Genomic DNA, 16,514 nt, shown 5'->3' on the forward strand with positions numbered 1-16,514 from the left:
CTACACTAATCTTCTCCCAGGACAAATTGGGAATTGCAACCAAATTGTACAGAAATCACCCTGAATAACCAATTGGACCCTAGCTGGAAAGAAGCCTTATAACCACAGAGAGAGAGAAGAAACAACTTTACCACATCAAGACTGGTAGCAAGTGTGGAGAAGGTGCGAGAGGGCTGGCTGGGCTTCCATGGGTGGCAACTGAAATGCCAGTGGGACATTTCAGGGGCCAGGGACTTCCTCCTGAGAAGTGTGAGCTCTAAATGCCAAGCTGTGCTCCCCAGCCTACAGCATCAGAGCCACAAAAGAACCCAGATAACATCCAGCTATGAGAAGCAGCAGGGGTTCTGTTGGCCTGAGAGAGATGGCTCAAGACTCAGAGCCTCTTAAAGGGCCAAACCACAACATTTCATTTGCAGCCACTTACCCTGGGCTCTGGCAGAGGGAGGGCAGAGTGGTCTAGAGATGCTTGAGGAGAGTCTGGGATTGGTGGCTCTGGGAGAGAACTGAAGGAACAGCTACCAGGATCCCTGTGCTGAGTCATTCCCCATACTGCAGAAGCCATCTTTCTCAGGCACAATACTCCTCTCCAAATGGCATCAGCCTTAGGGGAAGCAATAGACCCGCCCACAGGAATTACTCAGCCCCACCCTGTGGTGCTTAAGCCTGACTGCTGATAACAGATTGATTAAATTAACAACTGGTTTGTTTAACAGCTGATTAGTTTAACACCTAATGTGGCAATTCAAAGTAGCAGCCAAACTGGGAAGACGAAGAAACAGACCCCAAATGAAAGAACCAGAGAATTTTCCAGAAGGACTAGATGAAATCGAACTAGATAAAAAACTGATCTAACAAGGAAAATAGATGGAAAGCAGATGATAGCTAGTGGAAGGGGGTAGGTGAGGGGGTGGAGGTATGGAGCAAAAAGGAAAAAGGACTCATGGACATGGACAACAGTGTGGTGATTGCTCCAGGGAGGGGACTACAAGGGGACTAAGTGGTAACAGAAAAAACATACAATAAAGATTAAATTTTTTAAAAAGTTTGAAATCACTGGTGTATGCGATTGAAAACGTACATAAGCAGGCAGACAGGGCAGTGGCTTGGCAGTGGCCCACTCAGGTTCTCAGACAATGTTGAGGCAGGTGCACAGGGTCTGGCCCCTCCCCTCCCCCGGGTCCCCTCTCCTCCCTCCCCACCTCTGCTGCAGTTCCCTGGGGGACTAGCTTTGCCATGAGGCACTACAAGCTCTGGGGTCAACTCACTATCCTGAAAGTCCATCCTTCCAAGAAGAAGCAACAGAATGAAAGGACTTTCTTTTGTAAGAAAGTCCTCTTTTATCATGTGATGAGACAGCGGAAGACCAATGGGAGTACAGCAGGACTCCCAAGCCAGAAATACAGCTCAGAAAAGGGCACCAGCTTGATGTCATGAGGAGAGGTGTTAATGACAACCACCAAGGAGATTTGGAGCCTTGTTTATTATTTTGTTATCCTCGCCCAGGGATATTTCCATTGATTTGAGAGAGAGAGAGAGAGAGAGAGAGAGAGAGAGAGAGAGAGAGAGAAACACTGATGTGAGACAGAAACATTGATCGGCTGCCACCCCTAAGCACCCTAACCAGAGATGAACCAGCAACCTAAGCATGTGCCCTGACCGAGAATCGAACCTGCAATCTTTTGGTGAATGGCGATGCTCCAGCTGAGCCACCTGGACAGGGTTAGAGCCTGCTTTAGAGGCATCTGTTCTTCAGGCGTGCAGTGATGGGACACCTCAGGAAGGGGAGGGTCCATGGGCATGTCTCCTCCCCGACAAGCCCATCATGCTGTGGGAATAATGGAAGAGTTTGTAAGGTGAAAAGGTTTGTGGGAGTAATCTCTCCTGATGTGCTCCCAGACTGGCTCAAGGATTCTGACTTCCTTTTACACAGACACTGGCCCCCTGTGCCTTCACCAGTAAATAGTGGCATTTTCCAATGTATGTTCCCTTCTCCATTGTAAATTGCTGAAGCCACAAATCACGTTTGGGAGTGACAGAAGGTTGGGGTTTCAAAAGGCCACTGGGTGGCAGTTCCGGTCACTGTGGGATTGCCCTGCTTGCTGTGGTCTCAGCTGCCAATAGAAAGAACCAAATGGAATATGAAAAAAAGTACTTAAACTCTAAAGTTATTCACTGTATTTTATCTAATAAATATTTACAGTTGTGTAAATTGATTAATTCCTTACTGAGTTCTGTCTCAACATCTGTGACTCACAGTATCCTCCTATGCAAGTGCTTTTCCGTACACCACAGGTGGCAAACACAAGGCCTGCGGGCCGAATCCGGCCCTCCACCTTGTTCTATCTGGCCCGGCACCTTGTTTGTACCCCACGGCAGCGCCGAGCTCTCCATTAACTGTTACGGAGTAGTCACATTTATACCGTCCTAAAATTACATTCGGCCCTTCGAAGGCAACTGTGAGGCTGGTGTGCCCTGCCCCCCGTGAAAATGACTTTGACACCCCTGCTCTAGATAATCAGAGGGACCACCAAGTGCTTCTGTCCTCTTTTATTGCATGAAGTGAAATAAAAGCAGAGAAGTAGTAGCAGCACTTTTGCAGCACATACAGGGTGCAGCAAAAGTAGGTCTACAGTTTTTCGTATGGAAACTACCATAATTAATAAATAATAATAACACAAGAATAAACTGTGTTTCGAGACCTCACAACTGTAAACCCACTTTTGCCACCCACCCGCAGTACCCGTGGCTAGGATGAGGTCCCTAAGACATCAGGGCTTGAGGTGCCAGAGCAGAGAAGAAGAGGGGCGGGGCACTGAATTCCAGCTTGACGGACGGTTCTGGAGCCTTGACCCCTTTCCTCCTGTCCTTGTGCCCGGCAGGGAGCTCAGCGCAGCGGAGGCTCCGAGGAAGTGTGCTACACCGTCATCTGTCACAGGCCCTCCTTGAGCTCCAGCGACGGTGGCTACGAGAACATCGACGCAGTCACAAAGCGAGTGAAAGCCCAGAACGGAGAACCAGAAACCGAATACGCCCTCCTGAGGACCACGAGCGCCCGCAGGCGGCTGTCCTGCTCCCTCGAGCACGATTACGAACTTGTGCTGCCCCAGTAGGCCCCTCGCACCCCGTTACCTCCCGGAACGGCCCTGCAGGGCTGTGGCCTCCGGGGAGGTCTCTGACCGCGCAGCTCACAGAACAGTCACTTCTGGCCAGGGTTTAGAAATGGCATCCTTCTACCACGTGGCCTTGGGAGACTCTTCAACACGGCACCGCTGAGGTCTGCTGAAGGAAGCCAGGTGCTGTGATACTGTGAAGTGTTCCACGCCTTTTCGTCTGGGAGGTTTGCGGACGTGGAGGTGGTGGGGAAACCTTCCTAGGACAATAATCACCCACCGGTATGTGACCCAAAACATTCAATTCCAATCACTGGCTCCAAATTTCAAACGCCAACATTTTCATTCCTCCTAATTATGTATTTTATTTCTGATGTGTAAACTACTCAATAAACTTTTAAAATATAAGACCAGTGGTGAGATCCTTTGCTAACCTGATACTTCCTTGCATTTTGCCTTTTCTGCGTATGTGAAATTTTACTTGTGGTGATGTTTCAAGTATCCATAGTTATTGGTAATTGGATTTTGTGAGAAGAGAAGCTAAGCATGCCATTGATCTAAAAAAAAAAAAAAGAAGAAGAAGTGCCTCAGGCTTAGGGGTCCACCATCTTTCTTTCAATAGGAAAGAGAATGACTTTGTTCAAATATCAGTAAAAAACCCAAGTGACCTGCTGCCCATAGCTCTGCTCACAGCGTTAGTCACCTCTGCTGAAGGAGTCATCTCTGATTTTAACTTTTAGGCACGTTGATAAATAATCCATTCATTTTTATTTTCACTCCCAAGGAATTTTTGACTGAGTGCCGACTTTGCAATGAGGACACAGGCTCTGGTGGACAGAGCATCCCTGGTTCGTGTTTCCGTGTCACGGCCCTCTGGCCGCAGACAGACATCAGCCAGTTGATGGACACGGCTACTGTCCACTTAACGTGAGTTTTGACTCTGCTCCGGACTAGCTCCTGTGCTCTTTTGTGGTGATTTCAAGGTCCGAACGGAGAACATCATAGAAATCTTACAATTGGGAACAGTCACCCTGTCACAGCTATGCCAGTCTTGTAGACATCAGCTAAATTTCGGAAATCACAAAATTAGTTACTCTCTGTATGCCTTTGCAGTTATTTTTAATATATAATAAATGTCATTTAAAATAAGACTGAGTAATTTTAAATTGTGTAACAATCTGGAATTATAGGAGAAGGGGTAGGCGATAGACTCAGGAATAGAATGGGTTTTTTTTTCATTTAATCTTTATTGCATTTCTTCCATTACCACTTAGTCCCCTTATACCCTCCTGCCCCCAGCAATCACCACACTGCTGTCCGTGTCCATGAGTCCTTTTTCCTTTTTGCTGAATCCATCCACCCCCAACCCCTCTCACCCCCAGCTGTCATCTGCTCCCCCAGTCTGTCCCCTGTGGGATCTACTGAACAAACTGAATAGCATTGTTTAATAGAAGAATCATTGAAGTTCAAAGGCACAAATGTGACCTAGTTGTGGACAGACCACTTAATTGTTCTGAGGTTCAGTTTTTCAGCAAAAGAGAATTTTCAAAATTAAACATCTTATGTGGTTTTGAAAAACAAAGCTATTGTTGTAGAAGTGCTTTTTAACTTGTACACTGTTTTCTAAAGGTTAACTTATTTTTGTGCATATAAATATTTGGAATTTTAAACTTATGTGTATCTTTAATCAATTTACATACAATAAAGTGTAACTACCATAAGGAGAGAGTTATGTAAATTTTGTCAAATGTATCCACCCATGTAACCACTTCCCCATTTATGTCATTCCAGAAAGTCCTATCGTGTTCCTTTCCAGTCAATGTCACCAAGTCCTGGCAACCAATGCCCTGCTTTGTATAACTAGATCAATTAGTCTTTTGTGGAGATGCATAGAAATTGATCCTTCCAGTATTGGTGGGTTTTTTACATTCAGGCATTTTTTTATTCATCGCATCTTTGAGATTCTTCTATGTTTTACCTTGTATCAGTAGTTGACATCTTTTTTCAGGGTATACTTCTGTATAGATATACTATAATTATAAATCTACTCAGTTGCTGTTGGGTACATGAGGTATTTACAGTTTTTGACATTAAGAACAAAGCTGCTACAAATACACTTGCATTCCAGGTGTATGTGTTTGCAGGGCTGCCAAGACAGCCTCGGTGGCTTAAACAACAAAAAATTCGTGTTCTCACAATATGGAGTCTGGGAAGCGCAAGATCAAAGTGTCAGTAGATTTGATTTCTCTGAGGCTTCTAAGGGAGAAACTGTTTCATGCTTCTCTCCCAGCTTCTGCCGAGCTGAAATTTCTAGGGACCCAATGGTATGGGGCGTCCTGAGATAGTCTTCTCACGTGAAAAATCATTGATTGCATCTGGCCCCTCCTACGACCAAAAGTAAAGGCACAGCACTGGTGGACCTCCATGGGTTTTGGAGACAATATATTAATTTTTTTTATTACAGTTGGTACACAATATTACATAATAGTTTCAGGTGTACAAATACCGATTCAACATTTCTGTTCCTTACAATGTGATCCTCACATTGAGTCTAGTAACCATGGAGACAGCACCCTCTTCGGTTGGGTGTGCAGCTGTGGGACACTTACCACGTGAGTGGAAGCTGCTCGTTTTCTTTTCCTTTTTATTGAATGTGATGAGGTGACACTGGCTAACAAGATTATACAGGTTTCAGGTGCACAATTCCACACACTACAGTGTACAACACGTCCTTTGTACACTGTAGTGTGTGTTCACCACCCCAAATCAGGTCCCATCCATCACTGTCTAGCCCCCCAGGCCTTCCTCCAGCTCCCCTGACCTGCTCCCCTAGTGAGTTTTTCCTCTATTTTTTCCTTTTTGCTCCATTCCTCCACCCTCCACCCAGCCCTTCAACACCTCACCCAGAGCTGTCATCCTGCTCTCTGTCTACGAGTCTGTCTCTATGTTGCTTGTTAGTTCAGTTTGTTCATTAGATTCCACAGATGAGCGAAACCATGTGGTACTTGTCTTTCTGCGAGTGTCTTATTTCACTCAGCATAATGCTCTTCAGATCCACAAAAGCTGCTCATTCTCTTGTGATCCAGTGATCTTTCTCTTTCTAAAGAGACGAAGACGCCCTTCCAAATAGAAATTTACTTACACCCTGATTTTCAGAGCTTCTCTTATACCTGCAGATTTTAAAAAAATAGTCAGTTCAGAATAATCCTGATGCCGAAAAGGTATATTTGGAGTGGCGTACTCTGACATCGTTCACCAACAGTACCGACGTTTCTTGTCCAAGGAGTTAACTGTGTTGGGATTCTTTCCATTCTTTTATCGCCAGAATCTCCTTAACGATCAATTTCTTTTTTGACTATTTCTGTAAATTTACCTCTTGGATATCACCATCCGGTCCCAATGCCACATCAGTAGCAGTGAAAACTGTACCAGCAGCCCCTTGCCCAGTGTTTTCGTATCGTATGTATTTTTTCTTAGGGTCGCCTATGGTCCCATAGTTCCCAATTTCTCCATAATCTTTTCATCTGTCATTTGGGCTCTGTCTGTGAGAAGACTTGGTGCCCCTGCCACCATTAGAATCACCAACTGGTGCAGGAATGGGTCAGTTACAGCCCACGTGTAAATTGATTTTGTGTGATCCGCTGGTGGGGCAGGAACGGGAGCAGCAGCCTCTTCACCATCGTCATCTTCCTCCGTCCCTACACCGTAGCTTCTGCTCCCTGAGTGTTCACGCTGGGGCTCCAGAAGGGAAGCCAGCTTTCTCTGGAGGAGGAAAGCTCAGATGTTCCTGCTTCACTGTGCGGGCGACTCGGAACGTGAACACGCCCGTGCAGCCTGAGGATTCCTCTTTGGCTTCAGTTCGGTGAGGCTGGGAGCCTGCAGTGAGTGCAGCCCACCGCTCGGCCTGCCCGCGGGTTCTTCAGGGGCGGCATCACAGCCAACAAGGACGGTGTGCGCACGTCACACGCACGAGAAACTTCTGGCTGTTCCATCTCTTTCTGTTCCCTTCCTTCCTCTGTGCCTGAGACTACAGAGGGGATTTTATTCCTGGGCTTTTTCCCTAGAAAACAGAGAGGGCAACAGTTGCAAACTGTGATTGGCTGACCAGGTGCTAAAACTGGTGCTGCTCATCCTCCCGGGGGGCCTGTCTTCCAGTTCTGCGCTATCAGAAACCATCCAGAATCAGGACAGCGCCCCCTGTCGAGGAAGGGTCGCGGCTCAGCCGCGGTCTGTGCCCGGGCGCCCACTTGCGGTGCTGCAGAGGCGCTGGGGGCTGCGCCCCGCGGGAGGGCGCGGAGGGCGCGGAGGGCCCGTGTGGCGCGAAGGGGGGCCCCACGGCCGGAGCAGAGGGCAGGGGGCCCTCGCCAGGGCGACGGCCCAGGCCGGAGGGCTGAAATGGAAATGCTGATCTTTTGAGGATGAGGCAATGAATACCCTTTAATTTTCTTTCTGGGGGGCCCCTCTCGGGTCCTGCGCTAGATGGCGCATTGTCGGACTGTGGACTGTGCCGTTGTTACTGATTACTTTGTTACGCGGCGTGTTTTCAGGGGAATGTCAGCAGTGGGGAGAGCACTTCAGGGCAGGCTTCCCACAGCTCTGTCTGCCGCTGGCCTCAGCCCCCACCGGCTGCAGTTCCCCGCTTTTTGACAAACTTTATGCCCCTGTCTACAGCCAGTTCTCCCACTTCTAGCCTCCTGTCTCTCGTACCACCTCGAATGAAACTGCTGCAGAATTTTATTCTCTCTCCTACATCATTTTTTCCCTCTTTACAGTATTCAATCGATGTAAAAAAAAAAAAAGTGCTATTTTGTTCTAATCTACAAGACCTCTCACCCTAGATATTTTTTTCCTTCCCTTTACAAGCAAAAATCTTAAGTTATCTTGACTTCCTCAAATTCATTTTTACCGTTGGCTCTTGCATCCTCTTCATCCACGTTTCACATGACCATACTGGAAATACATCTCTTTCTTTAAGTGACATTTATTTTATTTCATAATATCTGAATGATACTTTCTCACATGAGATGATTTTTTTTTTTTCTGGCATAATTACTTCCTTTTTCTGGCTGGTAGAAGAATGAGGAGGCGCCTTGACCTCATCCCCAGGCTTGCGCAGATTCACAATTCCGCGGCTGGTGCCTGCAGTTCACCTTTCCTCCAGAGATGGCGCCCCCGAGCTCCGCGTTCTCCTGCTGCAGTCAAGGAGCTGGGCGCCTGGCTGAGCTTTGGTCCTCTTCTCGTGGCTGTCTTCCTGAAGTTGGCTATTTCTTGGCTCTTACATGGCCCACTTTCTTCCCTTTTCACCCCTGTCTTCTTAGAGGTCATCCCTGAGTAACTTCTTCAGGAAGGATCTTAGGAGATCCTGAGACATGTATGTACACCTGAAAAAGGTCTTTACTTTTGATCACATACTTGCTGGACATTTTGACCAAGTATAGAATTCCAGGTTAACTAAAGGAGTGAAAAGGCAAGCTACAGACTGGGGAAAAAAGTATTTGCAATACACACATCTGAAAAAAAAAACACCCCAGGATTCAGAATTTAGAAAGAACTTCTAAAATTCAATAAGAAAAAGACAAATGATCCAAGTTTTAAAAATGGACCAACACTTGAATAGGAACTTTGCACAAAAGATAACCAAATGGCTAAGAAGGGTGTGAGAAGTTACTCAGTACCGGCTCATCAGGGAAAATCACATTAAACTCACAGCAGGACAAAGTACACATCGACCAAAATGGCTAAAGTTCAAAAGCTTTGTAACACTAAGTATTGGGAAAGAGATAGAGCAACCGGAACTTCAGAATACTTGCTGATGAGAGGGTAAAACTGTTTGAAATACTGTATAGCAGTTTCTAATAAATTTAAACACACACACCTACCTATGAGCAGCCCAGCAATTCCGATTCTGGGCATATACCCAAAAGAGATGGTCATGTGGAAATATGTATCTTATCAAAATCACTACACTGACATCTCATTGCTAAATCAGTGTCTTCCTGAGAGTTTCACTGAGTGTGGAAGCAGCACTTGGTGCAGCCAGTAACTCTTTGCACTTGAATGTTGTTTTTTAAAAAATATATTTTATTGATTATGCTATTACAGTTGTCCCATCCCCCCCCTTATTCTCCTCCACGCTGCACACCCCCTCCCACCTGCATTCCCCCACTTTAGTTCATGTCCATAGGTCATACATATAAGTTCTTTGGCTTCTACATTTCCTATACTATTCTTAACCTCCCCTTGTCTATTTTGCACCTACCATTTATGCTACTTATTCCTGTACCTTTTCCCCCATTTCCCTCCTCTGCTTCTCCTCCATGTGATCTTCATTTCTGTGATTCTGTTCCTGTTCTAGTTGTTTCCTTAGTTCGTTTTTGTTTTTTTGTTTGTTTGTTTTTTAGGTTTGATTGTTGATAGCTGTGAGTTTGTCGTTATTTTACTGTTCATATTTAGAAAGAACTTCTAAAATTCAATAAGAAAAAGACAAATGATCTTTTGATCTTCTTTTTCTTAGATAAGTCCCTTTAACATTTCATATAATAAGGGCTTGGTGATGATGAACTCCTTTAATTTGACCTTATCTGGGAAGCACTTTATCTGCCCTTCCTGAATGTTGTTGTTTTTTTTTTCCTACTGAGCTTCCAGAATACCACATTTGCTTTTAGTGGATGGGGCAGGTGTTCCACTACAGATTTAAATTTTATTGTTATTTTTTAGGCTCCCTATTACTAAACCCACTTTGGAAATTTTATTTTATTTTCTAGGCAATTATCCTCTTTAGGTTTAAATATATTGACCTAATATTGTACATAATAATGATCAAAATAAATAATAACACTAAATATATACTAACTCTTTTAAAAACATGAGGGGTTACTTTGTGCCACTTATCTATTCTCAATGCAACAATATTTCAATGAACCTAAAGGTGAAATAATCCAAATGAGCTACAAATTTGAAAAATGAGACACATCCTCAGCCACAGCTCTGCAGGAGTTTGCAATTGCACAGATGAGCTGGTCTGCAGTCAAATGGTTACAACCAGGAGTGAGAGCACAGAAAGTTCCAGAAGACAGGAACACTGGGGGTGGTGTGTCCCTGAGCAAGCGGAGAATGTCTGTGATAAGGAGGCCCAGGGAGGTCTTGTAGGAAAGTGACATTGGAGCCCAGCCTCATAGATGTGTGTGCATACGCATGCAGACCTGTGTTCCCAGAATTCCCGTTTGTCTCTTCTCAGTCTATACCCCTCTAAGAGAGGGGGACCACGTGTGCATCCCCATGGTCTTCCAACGTGGTTTTTGTCCAAAAGTTGGTATTGTTTGAGGTTATGTTTGTTTATCAACTTCAGTGTTGCAGTTAAGCTTAATTTGCATATTAATTCACTTGGATTTGAATGATTTTGGCAAACCTACTTCCATAGTTTAATAATCAATGGTAAGTTCCTACACGAGCCTTCTAGTGAGACCGTTTACATTTCGTCCTCTATTCAGAGTGATTGGGGAGGGAGCAGCTAGGAGAACATCGGGAGAAGATGAATTTTCAGCAGAGGTTTGAAAAATGTTAGCGCTTCCAAATGTAGTTGGTGCCTCATGCTACTGGCCATCTTATTTGAAAGCTGAACACTAGAAATAATCTCTCACTAAATAATAAGAGCAGACTGACGACATATCTTGTCCCCCGGGGCCTCCTTTCCCTAAGCGGGTTCTGCCTAACTGCGCACTAGTGAACACAAGTATTAATTGCTTCCTTGGTGCCCTTTGTCCCAGTGGTCCAGACAAGTAAACATACCACGTAGTCCTCTCTGTGACTTTCTCTGCCCTCATCATTTCAGAGAAAGAGAAGAGTCCTCTTCTTTTCAGCTCTCTGCAGTTTCTGCTTTCTGACCCCAGGTAAACGATGTCAGCAGCAGTGTGCGTAGTAACTCCAGGTGTATCGATTTTGTGGCAAAGACTCTATGGGTGGAAGGCAATTGCTGTGCTCCTTTCTACTGAATAAATATGTAATTAAATAAAGTGTTCTGTTGTTAATCAGATTTAAGGGCAGTGGATATGACTGTTTTTCAGTATTTTTACCAGGCAGACACATGTTTCTCTTATGTGGATTGACTCAATGAATTATTTGCAGACAGATCAAAAGCTACCAATCTATTCATTTTATGTCACAGAAGTGCTAACTTGAAAAAATAATTTGGAGTTGATGCAAACATTTCAAATAATTCTGTGCTCGTCCAGTATGCAAATGTGTTACTGTGTCAGGAAAAAATACCGTATGGCACATTTATATTTAGATTAAGTATAGACTAATTCTTTTAAAATGCTATTCAGAGAGCAAAATATGGGTGGTTTTCCTTGTGACTACGCCAACGTGACTGATGTTTGAAGTGGCTGACCGTCCTTCCATTCTTCTCCCCATTCTGTGTCATAATCATGTTTAAGGAATTTGCTTGACAGTCAGACACTGGCAGGTGGAATGTTGTGACAAAGCCCCGAGCAGGGTGCCACCCACCTGAGGTTCTTACCCAGGTTCAGGGTGAAAGTCTCTGTGGGCAAATGCCTTTCCGTGTGCACCATTGACACGGTGCCTTCAGTGAGACCCACTTCGGTGTTAACAAAACATGATATTGAGTCAAAACGATGAGGAGACAAGTGTTTTTTAATCATTGTTTTATTCCCAGAGTGGATTAAGAGTAGGTGAAATGTGAGGTTGGTGGGCAGGGGTGAGGTGTGTGCATGTGTGTGCTGTTTGTGCATGAATGCGTGTGTGCACTTGGGGGTATCTGATGAGAAATGATGGGCGATGCTGGGACGTAGGTGAGATCGGTGGGCAGGATCCTAAGGGGAGGGCTGAGAATGAGAAAGCATCCCGTTTAGGAAAAGAAAGAACGAGACCTCGACACTCAGTTTCCTCCCAGTTAATCATGCAATCAGCTTGCATGTTAATAGAATTTCTATTTTATTTGCAAGCTTTGGCTGTGGGGGCCTTTGGAGCACATTATTTCTCTTTTCTTCCAGTGTTTATAATACATGTAATACAGCCAACCTGAATATATGTAAATACTCTATATGCAAGTCTGTGCGTGATCGATCAAAATGACCAGTAACGACAAAAAACATTAGAAGCTCACAGAGAGAGGCACATATTAAAACTTCTGAAGTTTTTATCTAAATCTTCCATGAACTGAGGAACTTCTGAAGATTTCAGTCTGGAAAGAGTCACGATAAAGAGGCACGTTCAACGTTAAGATGTACTACCAGGATCTAACTAAGTCTCAGTGACATGCTGAGGCAGGGCTGCTGGGGCAGGAGAGGTGATTTCCAAGACGATGCTGCATCTCCATCAAGGTGTGTGAAAGGGGAGACACGCCATTGTTCAAATAGCATCACAAAGTGCTACGTGGTGGTGGGTGCCTGGACTCACTCTTAGACACATGAATTCAAGGTGGGGTTTTACCACACACAGGTGCACACAGACACATGAGAATCGAGTTCCACGGTCAGAACGGACAAAATCAACTAAAGACATAGCCGTGGTGAGTGGTGTGATTAGGTGGGAAAGGGGAGCAGTTTGACAGAAGAAAGAAGAAAACACGTATGAAAAATTAGGAAATGACCCGAGTGGGGAAGAGGAGGAAGAAAAAACTCAATATAGAAAAGGCAAAAGTTTCCATAATGGAGAAAAAACAAAATACACTTAGAATCTCATAATAGGTAGAGTTTTAAAAATAAAACATGACAACATGGTTTATTGCTCAGAGTAATGAGATGGAGCAGAAGGGAGTCGGCTCACAGGACTTACTGTTAACAGATTATTTCTAAGTTTTATGAGTCCTTTCCAACGAGACAAAAGCACAGAATACAAATGTAGGATATTGATTACCGTTCAGAAAATGGTGAGTAACAGATGGTGCTCATAAACTTATCGAGGGAGGACTGGAGCAGGGAAGTCAGGGGTGGGGCCCTTCAAATTATACTGATACACGGAATCATAGCAGGAGGTACAGAGAGCAGTATGGGAAAGGAAGTTTCAACAGCAGCGGCAACTTGCAAAATAGGGAGGACCTGTGCATACTTGAAGGAAGCGGTAAAGAAGTAAAGAAGTCCAGTTTACAGTGTGAATGTATAAAATAAGTGAAAGACAAAACTGCTAGGGAAGGCAGGGAAAGGAGGAGTGTAGGCACACGTGAGGGGTGAGGGTTCAAACTTGAAGGGACTGTTTACAGTTGGAAGCGAAAATGTGCTCTCCCCGTTGTGGTGGTGAAGGCACAGCGTTCTCATCCATCTCATGTATTTTCTAACTCCGATACGTTTTTCTCCTCCAGCAGCAATGCGATGAAAAGTGATGGTCATTCCCAACATCAGCTCCTTTGGCGGATTCTTTCTGCTGGGCTTCTCCAAGCAGCCGCTGCTAGAGGCGGCCCTCTTCGTCATCGTTGTGGTTTTCTACCTGCTCACCCTGCTGGGCAATGTAGCCATCATCGTTTTGGCTCACCTGGATCCCCGGCTCCACACCCCAATGTATCTTTTCCTCACCCACTTGTCCTTAATGGACCTGTGCTATACCACCAGCACGGCCCCCCAGCTCCTGGCTCACCTGTATGGCCCAGAGAAGACGATAACTTATGGCGGCTGTGTTGTTCAGCTGTACGTGGCCTTGGCCATGGGCTCCACCGAGTGCCTGCTCCTTGCGGTCATGGCCGTGGACCGCTACGTGGCAGTGTGCCGGCCCTTGCACTATGCCGTCCTCTTGAGCCCACGCACCTGTTGGAAGCTGGTGGCCGCAACCTGGCTCACCGGCCTGGCCAGCTCACTGGTGCAGACGGTGCTCACCACACAGGTCCCGCGTTGTGGAAGAAACATCATAGATCATGTGTTCTGTGAAGTGCCGGTTCTCCTCAAACTCGCCTGTGTGGACACCACGCTCAATCGGACGGAGCTCCTGCTGGTCAGTGCGCTCTTCCTCCTGGCGCCCTTCGCTCTCATTCTCGGCTCCTACAGCTGCATCGCCCAGGCCGCGTGGAAGACCAGGTCCCTGCAGGGCCGGCAAAAGGCCCTGGGCACATGCTCCTCGCACCTGGCCGTGGTGTTTCTGTTCTACGGCACCGCTACCGTGTCCTATCTGCAGCCCTCCTCTGCTGCCTCCCAGGACCGGGACAAGGTCATGGCCTTGCTCTATGGCATTGTCACTCCAACCCTAAATCCTTTCATCTACACTCTGCGTAATAAAGACATGAAAGGGGCGCTGAGGAAGATGATGGGGAAACAGTAAAGATGAGAAGTTTGAAGAGACGGTGGCAACTGAAGAACCGAGAACTGCTAAATGGAAACAGCTGTGAGATGCTCAAAGTTCTGCAAATGTGGTCATCTTTCTTTTATTTCTGAGTAGCCAAACTCTAAGTATGTCGGAACATGTCTACTTTCTCAGGTTAATACATGTTATAGCTTATCTATGAGGGATAAATGGCTGAAGAGATGTGCTAATAATCACCTGTCTTCACGCCAGCAATGGCCAAACTGCATAATGGCCAACTCAATCAGTTGTCCTTATTGTCATTACTCCTACAAACAGGGCAGCGAAAATTCCCATCCTGCAATGCTGAGAAGCTCTTGTGACGATGGAGTTAGACAAAGTGTGTTTTGAAGGCTGCAAGTGTAAGATATTAGCAGTCCCACAGACGGTCGTAGGCGCTGCTTTCCGTTTTAGACTGCTTATTTAGAATTACCTACTCTGCATATTGGCAGGCGCCTCAGAGGCCATCTGTCCTAGTTTACCTAGTGCACAAATCACAGGAAAACGTTGTTGAACGAGTCATTCAAATTTAAACATTCCCACAAAAAGGGGATTTATTTTTCCCCAAATTAAGCTGGCAGTTAGCCTCTCTGCTAAATCGACCTTGTTGGGCTTTGGCCTTCAGAGCCACGCAAAGTAGCTTCTGACAACATAACCTTCCCTTTACCTAAATACTGTGGAAACATGGACTTGACAACTACACACAACTTACCTGAAGTAGCGCTAGTGCTTTAAACTGTTTCTTAGGCAACGTGAGGCCAGCCCTCCTCGCAATCCTGGTGTTTGTTTTCAATTCAATGAAAAAATTTAATTCTGCTTCAATAAATGAACTTTGTGGTCAAGTTGATTTATATGGTGGGCAGAACTTGTCTTTTAAATATCTTTGGCCAAAAGCCAACCTGATTTTCACGTGGGTGGTTACTTTCTAGTCAGTTCCTGCAGGTGCCCTCTTGGTGGAGAGAAGGAAATGGCCAGCAGCCCCCACCCTGGTGAGGGACCCCTGCCCTTGGGAGAGGTGTCCTCAGCACGTGCATGGCTGTGAAGGCCACACGTGTGCCTGGGGCCAGTATTACCTCCTTCTTTTGCATCCTTATAAAATAGACAGGAAAGCAAGAAAAACCAATAGCATATCATTGTTGGTGTTTCCTCCATCGGCTTGGTTGTTTCAACCAGAACACGTGAGGCTTCTTGGAAGCTCTCCTCTCTCACTTCCCCCATCAAATCAGTCACTAAACTCCACGGATTCAACTCCATGGTTGTTCCTCCGGAACACTCCTCAAATCAGTTCACCATCATTTCCGTCTAACTTAAAAGAGTGTCATTTGCTTACATTGGCTGTAAAACAGTGCTGAATAACTGAGTACATCGAATGAATACTGATTAGAGTTCAGTAAATTGGTCAGGTGGAAACGCTATATTAAAAATACATACTGATGTAACGATGCTGCGTTAAACAGCCTCCTATACAACAACAATACTACGTTAAGGCTGTTGCTCATTCTATTAATTATTTCATGGTTTTGAATCATGTGTCAACCATGTTTTCCCGTCTCAGAGCACAGGCCTGGCCCCCTGAGAGAGCCGTCAGCGCCGTCAGTGATGCAGTGAGGCCTCCTTTTCCACGGTCGTACAATGAGTGTGTTCAAGTGTTTTTAAATTAATTGTGATGTTAGCTTTTGGTATAAAATTCTTAATAGATGTAAGAATTGCCAGTTATTCTTGGTTTTCTGAGATTTGAAAACAAACACACATTATTGTTAAATTCTATGAATTTTGTGTATTTACTTTGAAATATATGTAAAATGTTTCTTTTTTTAGGCCCGTTATTCTGATGCATTGTTATACTTACAACTATTGACCCATCTTTGCAAAGCTGGAATAAGACTTATTAGAAAGACTTATTAGGTAATAGGTTTCCAAAATGTTGGCTTCTATTTAATGAATGTTTCATTTATGGTTTTAAGTCCATGTTAATGTGTTCCTAATTCTTCTGAACTAGTACTTTTCTAGAAATACAATCCTAATAATCAAGTGAAAATACCACAGAAGATTATAGTCCCTTTCTGGTGACAATTATAAAACTGTAAAAAAAGAGAGAGAGAAGAACAGACAGACGGA

General features: G+C 45.0%; 2 protein-coding genes and 1 pseudogene across 2 annotated transcripts in view; 2 read left to right on the forward strand and 1 right to left on the reverse strand.

Annotated features, from left to right (window-relative positions):
• GCSAML (germinal center associated signaling and motility like) overlaps window positions 1–3,558 on the forward strand; it is a 40,939-nt gene extending 37,381 nt beyond the window's left edge. The window contains exon 4 of the mRNA XM_024577847.4: window positions 2,880–3,558. Within this exon, the coding sequence (XP_024433615.1) occupies window positions 2,880–3,110 (231 nt within the window). The 3' untranslated portion in view covers window positions 3,111–3,558. The remainder of the gene's footprint in view (window positions 1–2,879) is intronic.
• LOC112320334 (olfactory receptor 2G3) overlaps window positions 1–15,170 on the forward strand; it is a 52,278-nt gene extending 37,108 nt beyond the window's left edge. Inside the window, exon 4 of the mRNA XM_045185712.2 lies at window positions 13,429–15,170. Within this exon, the coding sequence (XP_045041647.1) occupies window positions 13,449–14,375 (927 nt within the window). The 5' untranslated portion in view covers window positions 13,429–13,448 and the 3' untranslated portion in view covers window positions 14,376–15,170. The remainder of the gene's footprint in view (window positions 1–13,428) is intronic.
• On the reverse strand, window positions 6,397–7,286 carry LOC112320345 (serine/threonine-protein kinase PAK 2 pseudogene; annotated as a pseudogene).
• Window positions 15,171–16,514: the final 1,344 nt, after the last annotated feature.

This window comes from Desmodus rotundus, chromosome 10, assembly GCF_022682495.2.
Source record: "Desmodus rotundus isolate HL8 chromosome 10, HLdesRot8A.1, whole genome shotgun sequence".
NCBI classification, from domain to species: Eukaryota; Metazoa; Chordata; class Mammalia; order Chiroptera; family Phyllostomidae; genus Desmodus; species Desmodus rotundus.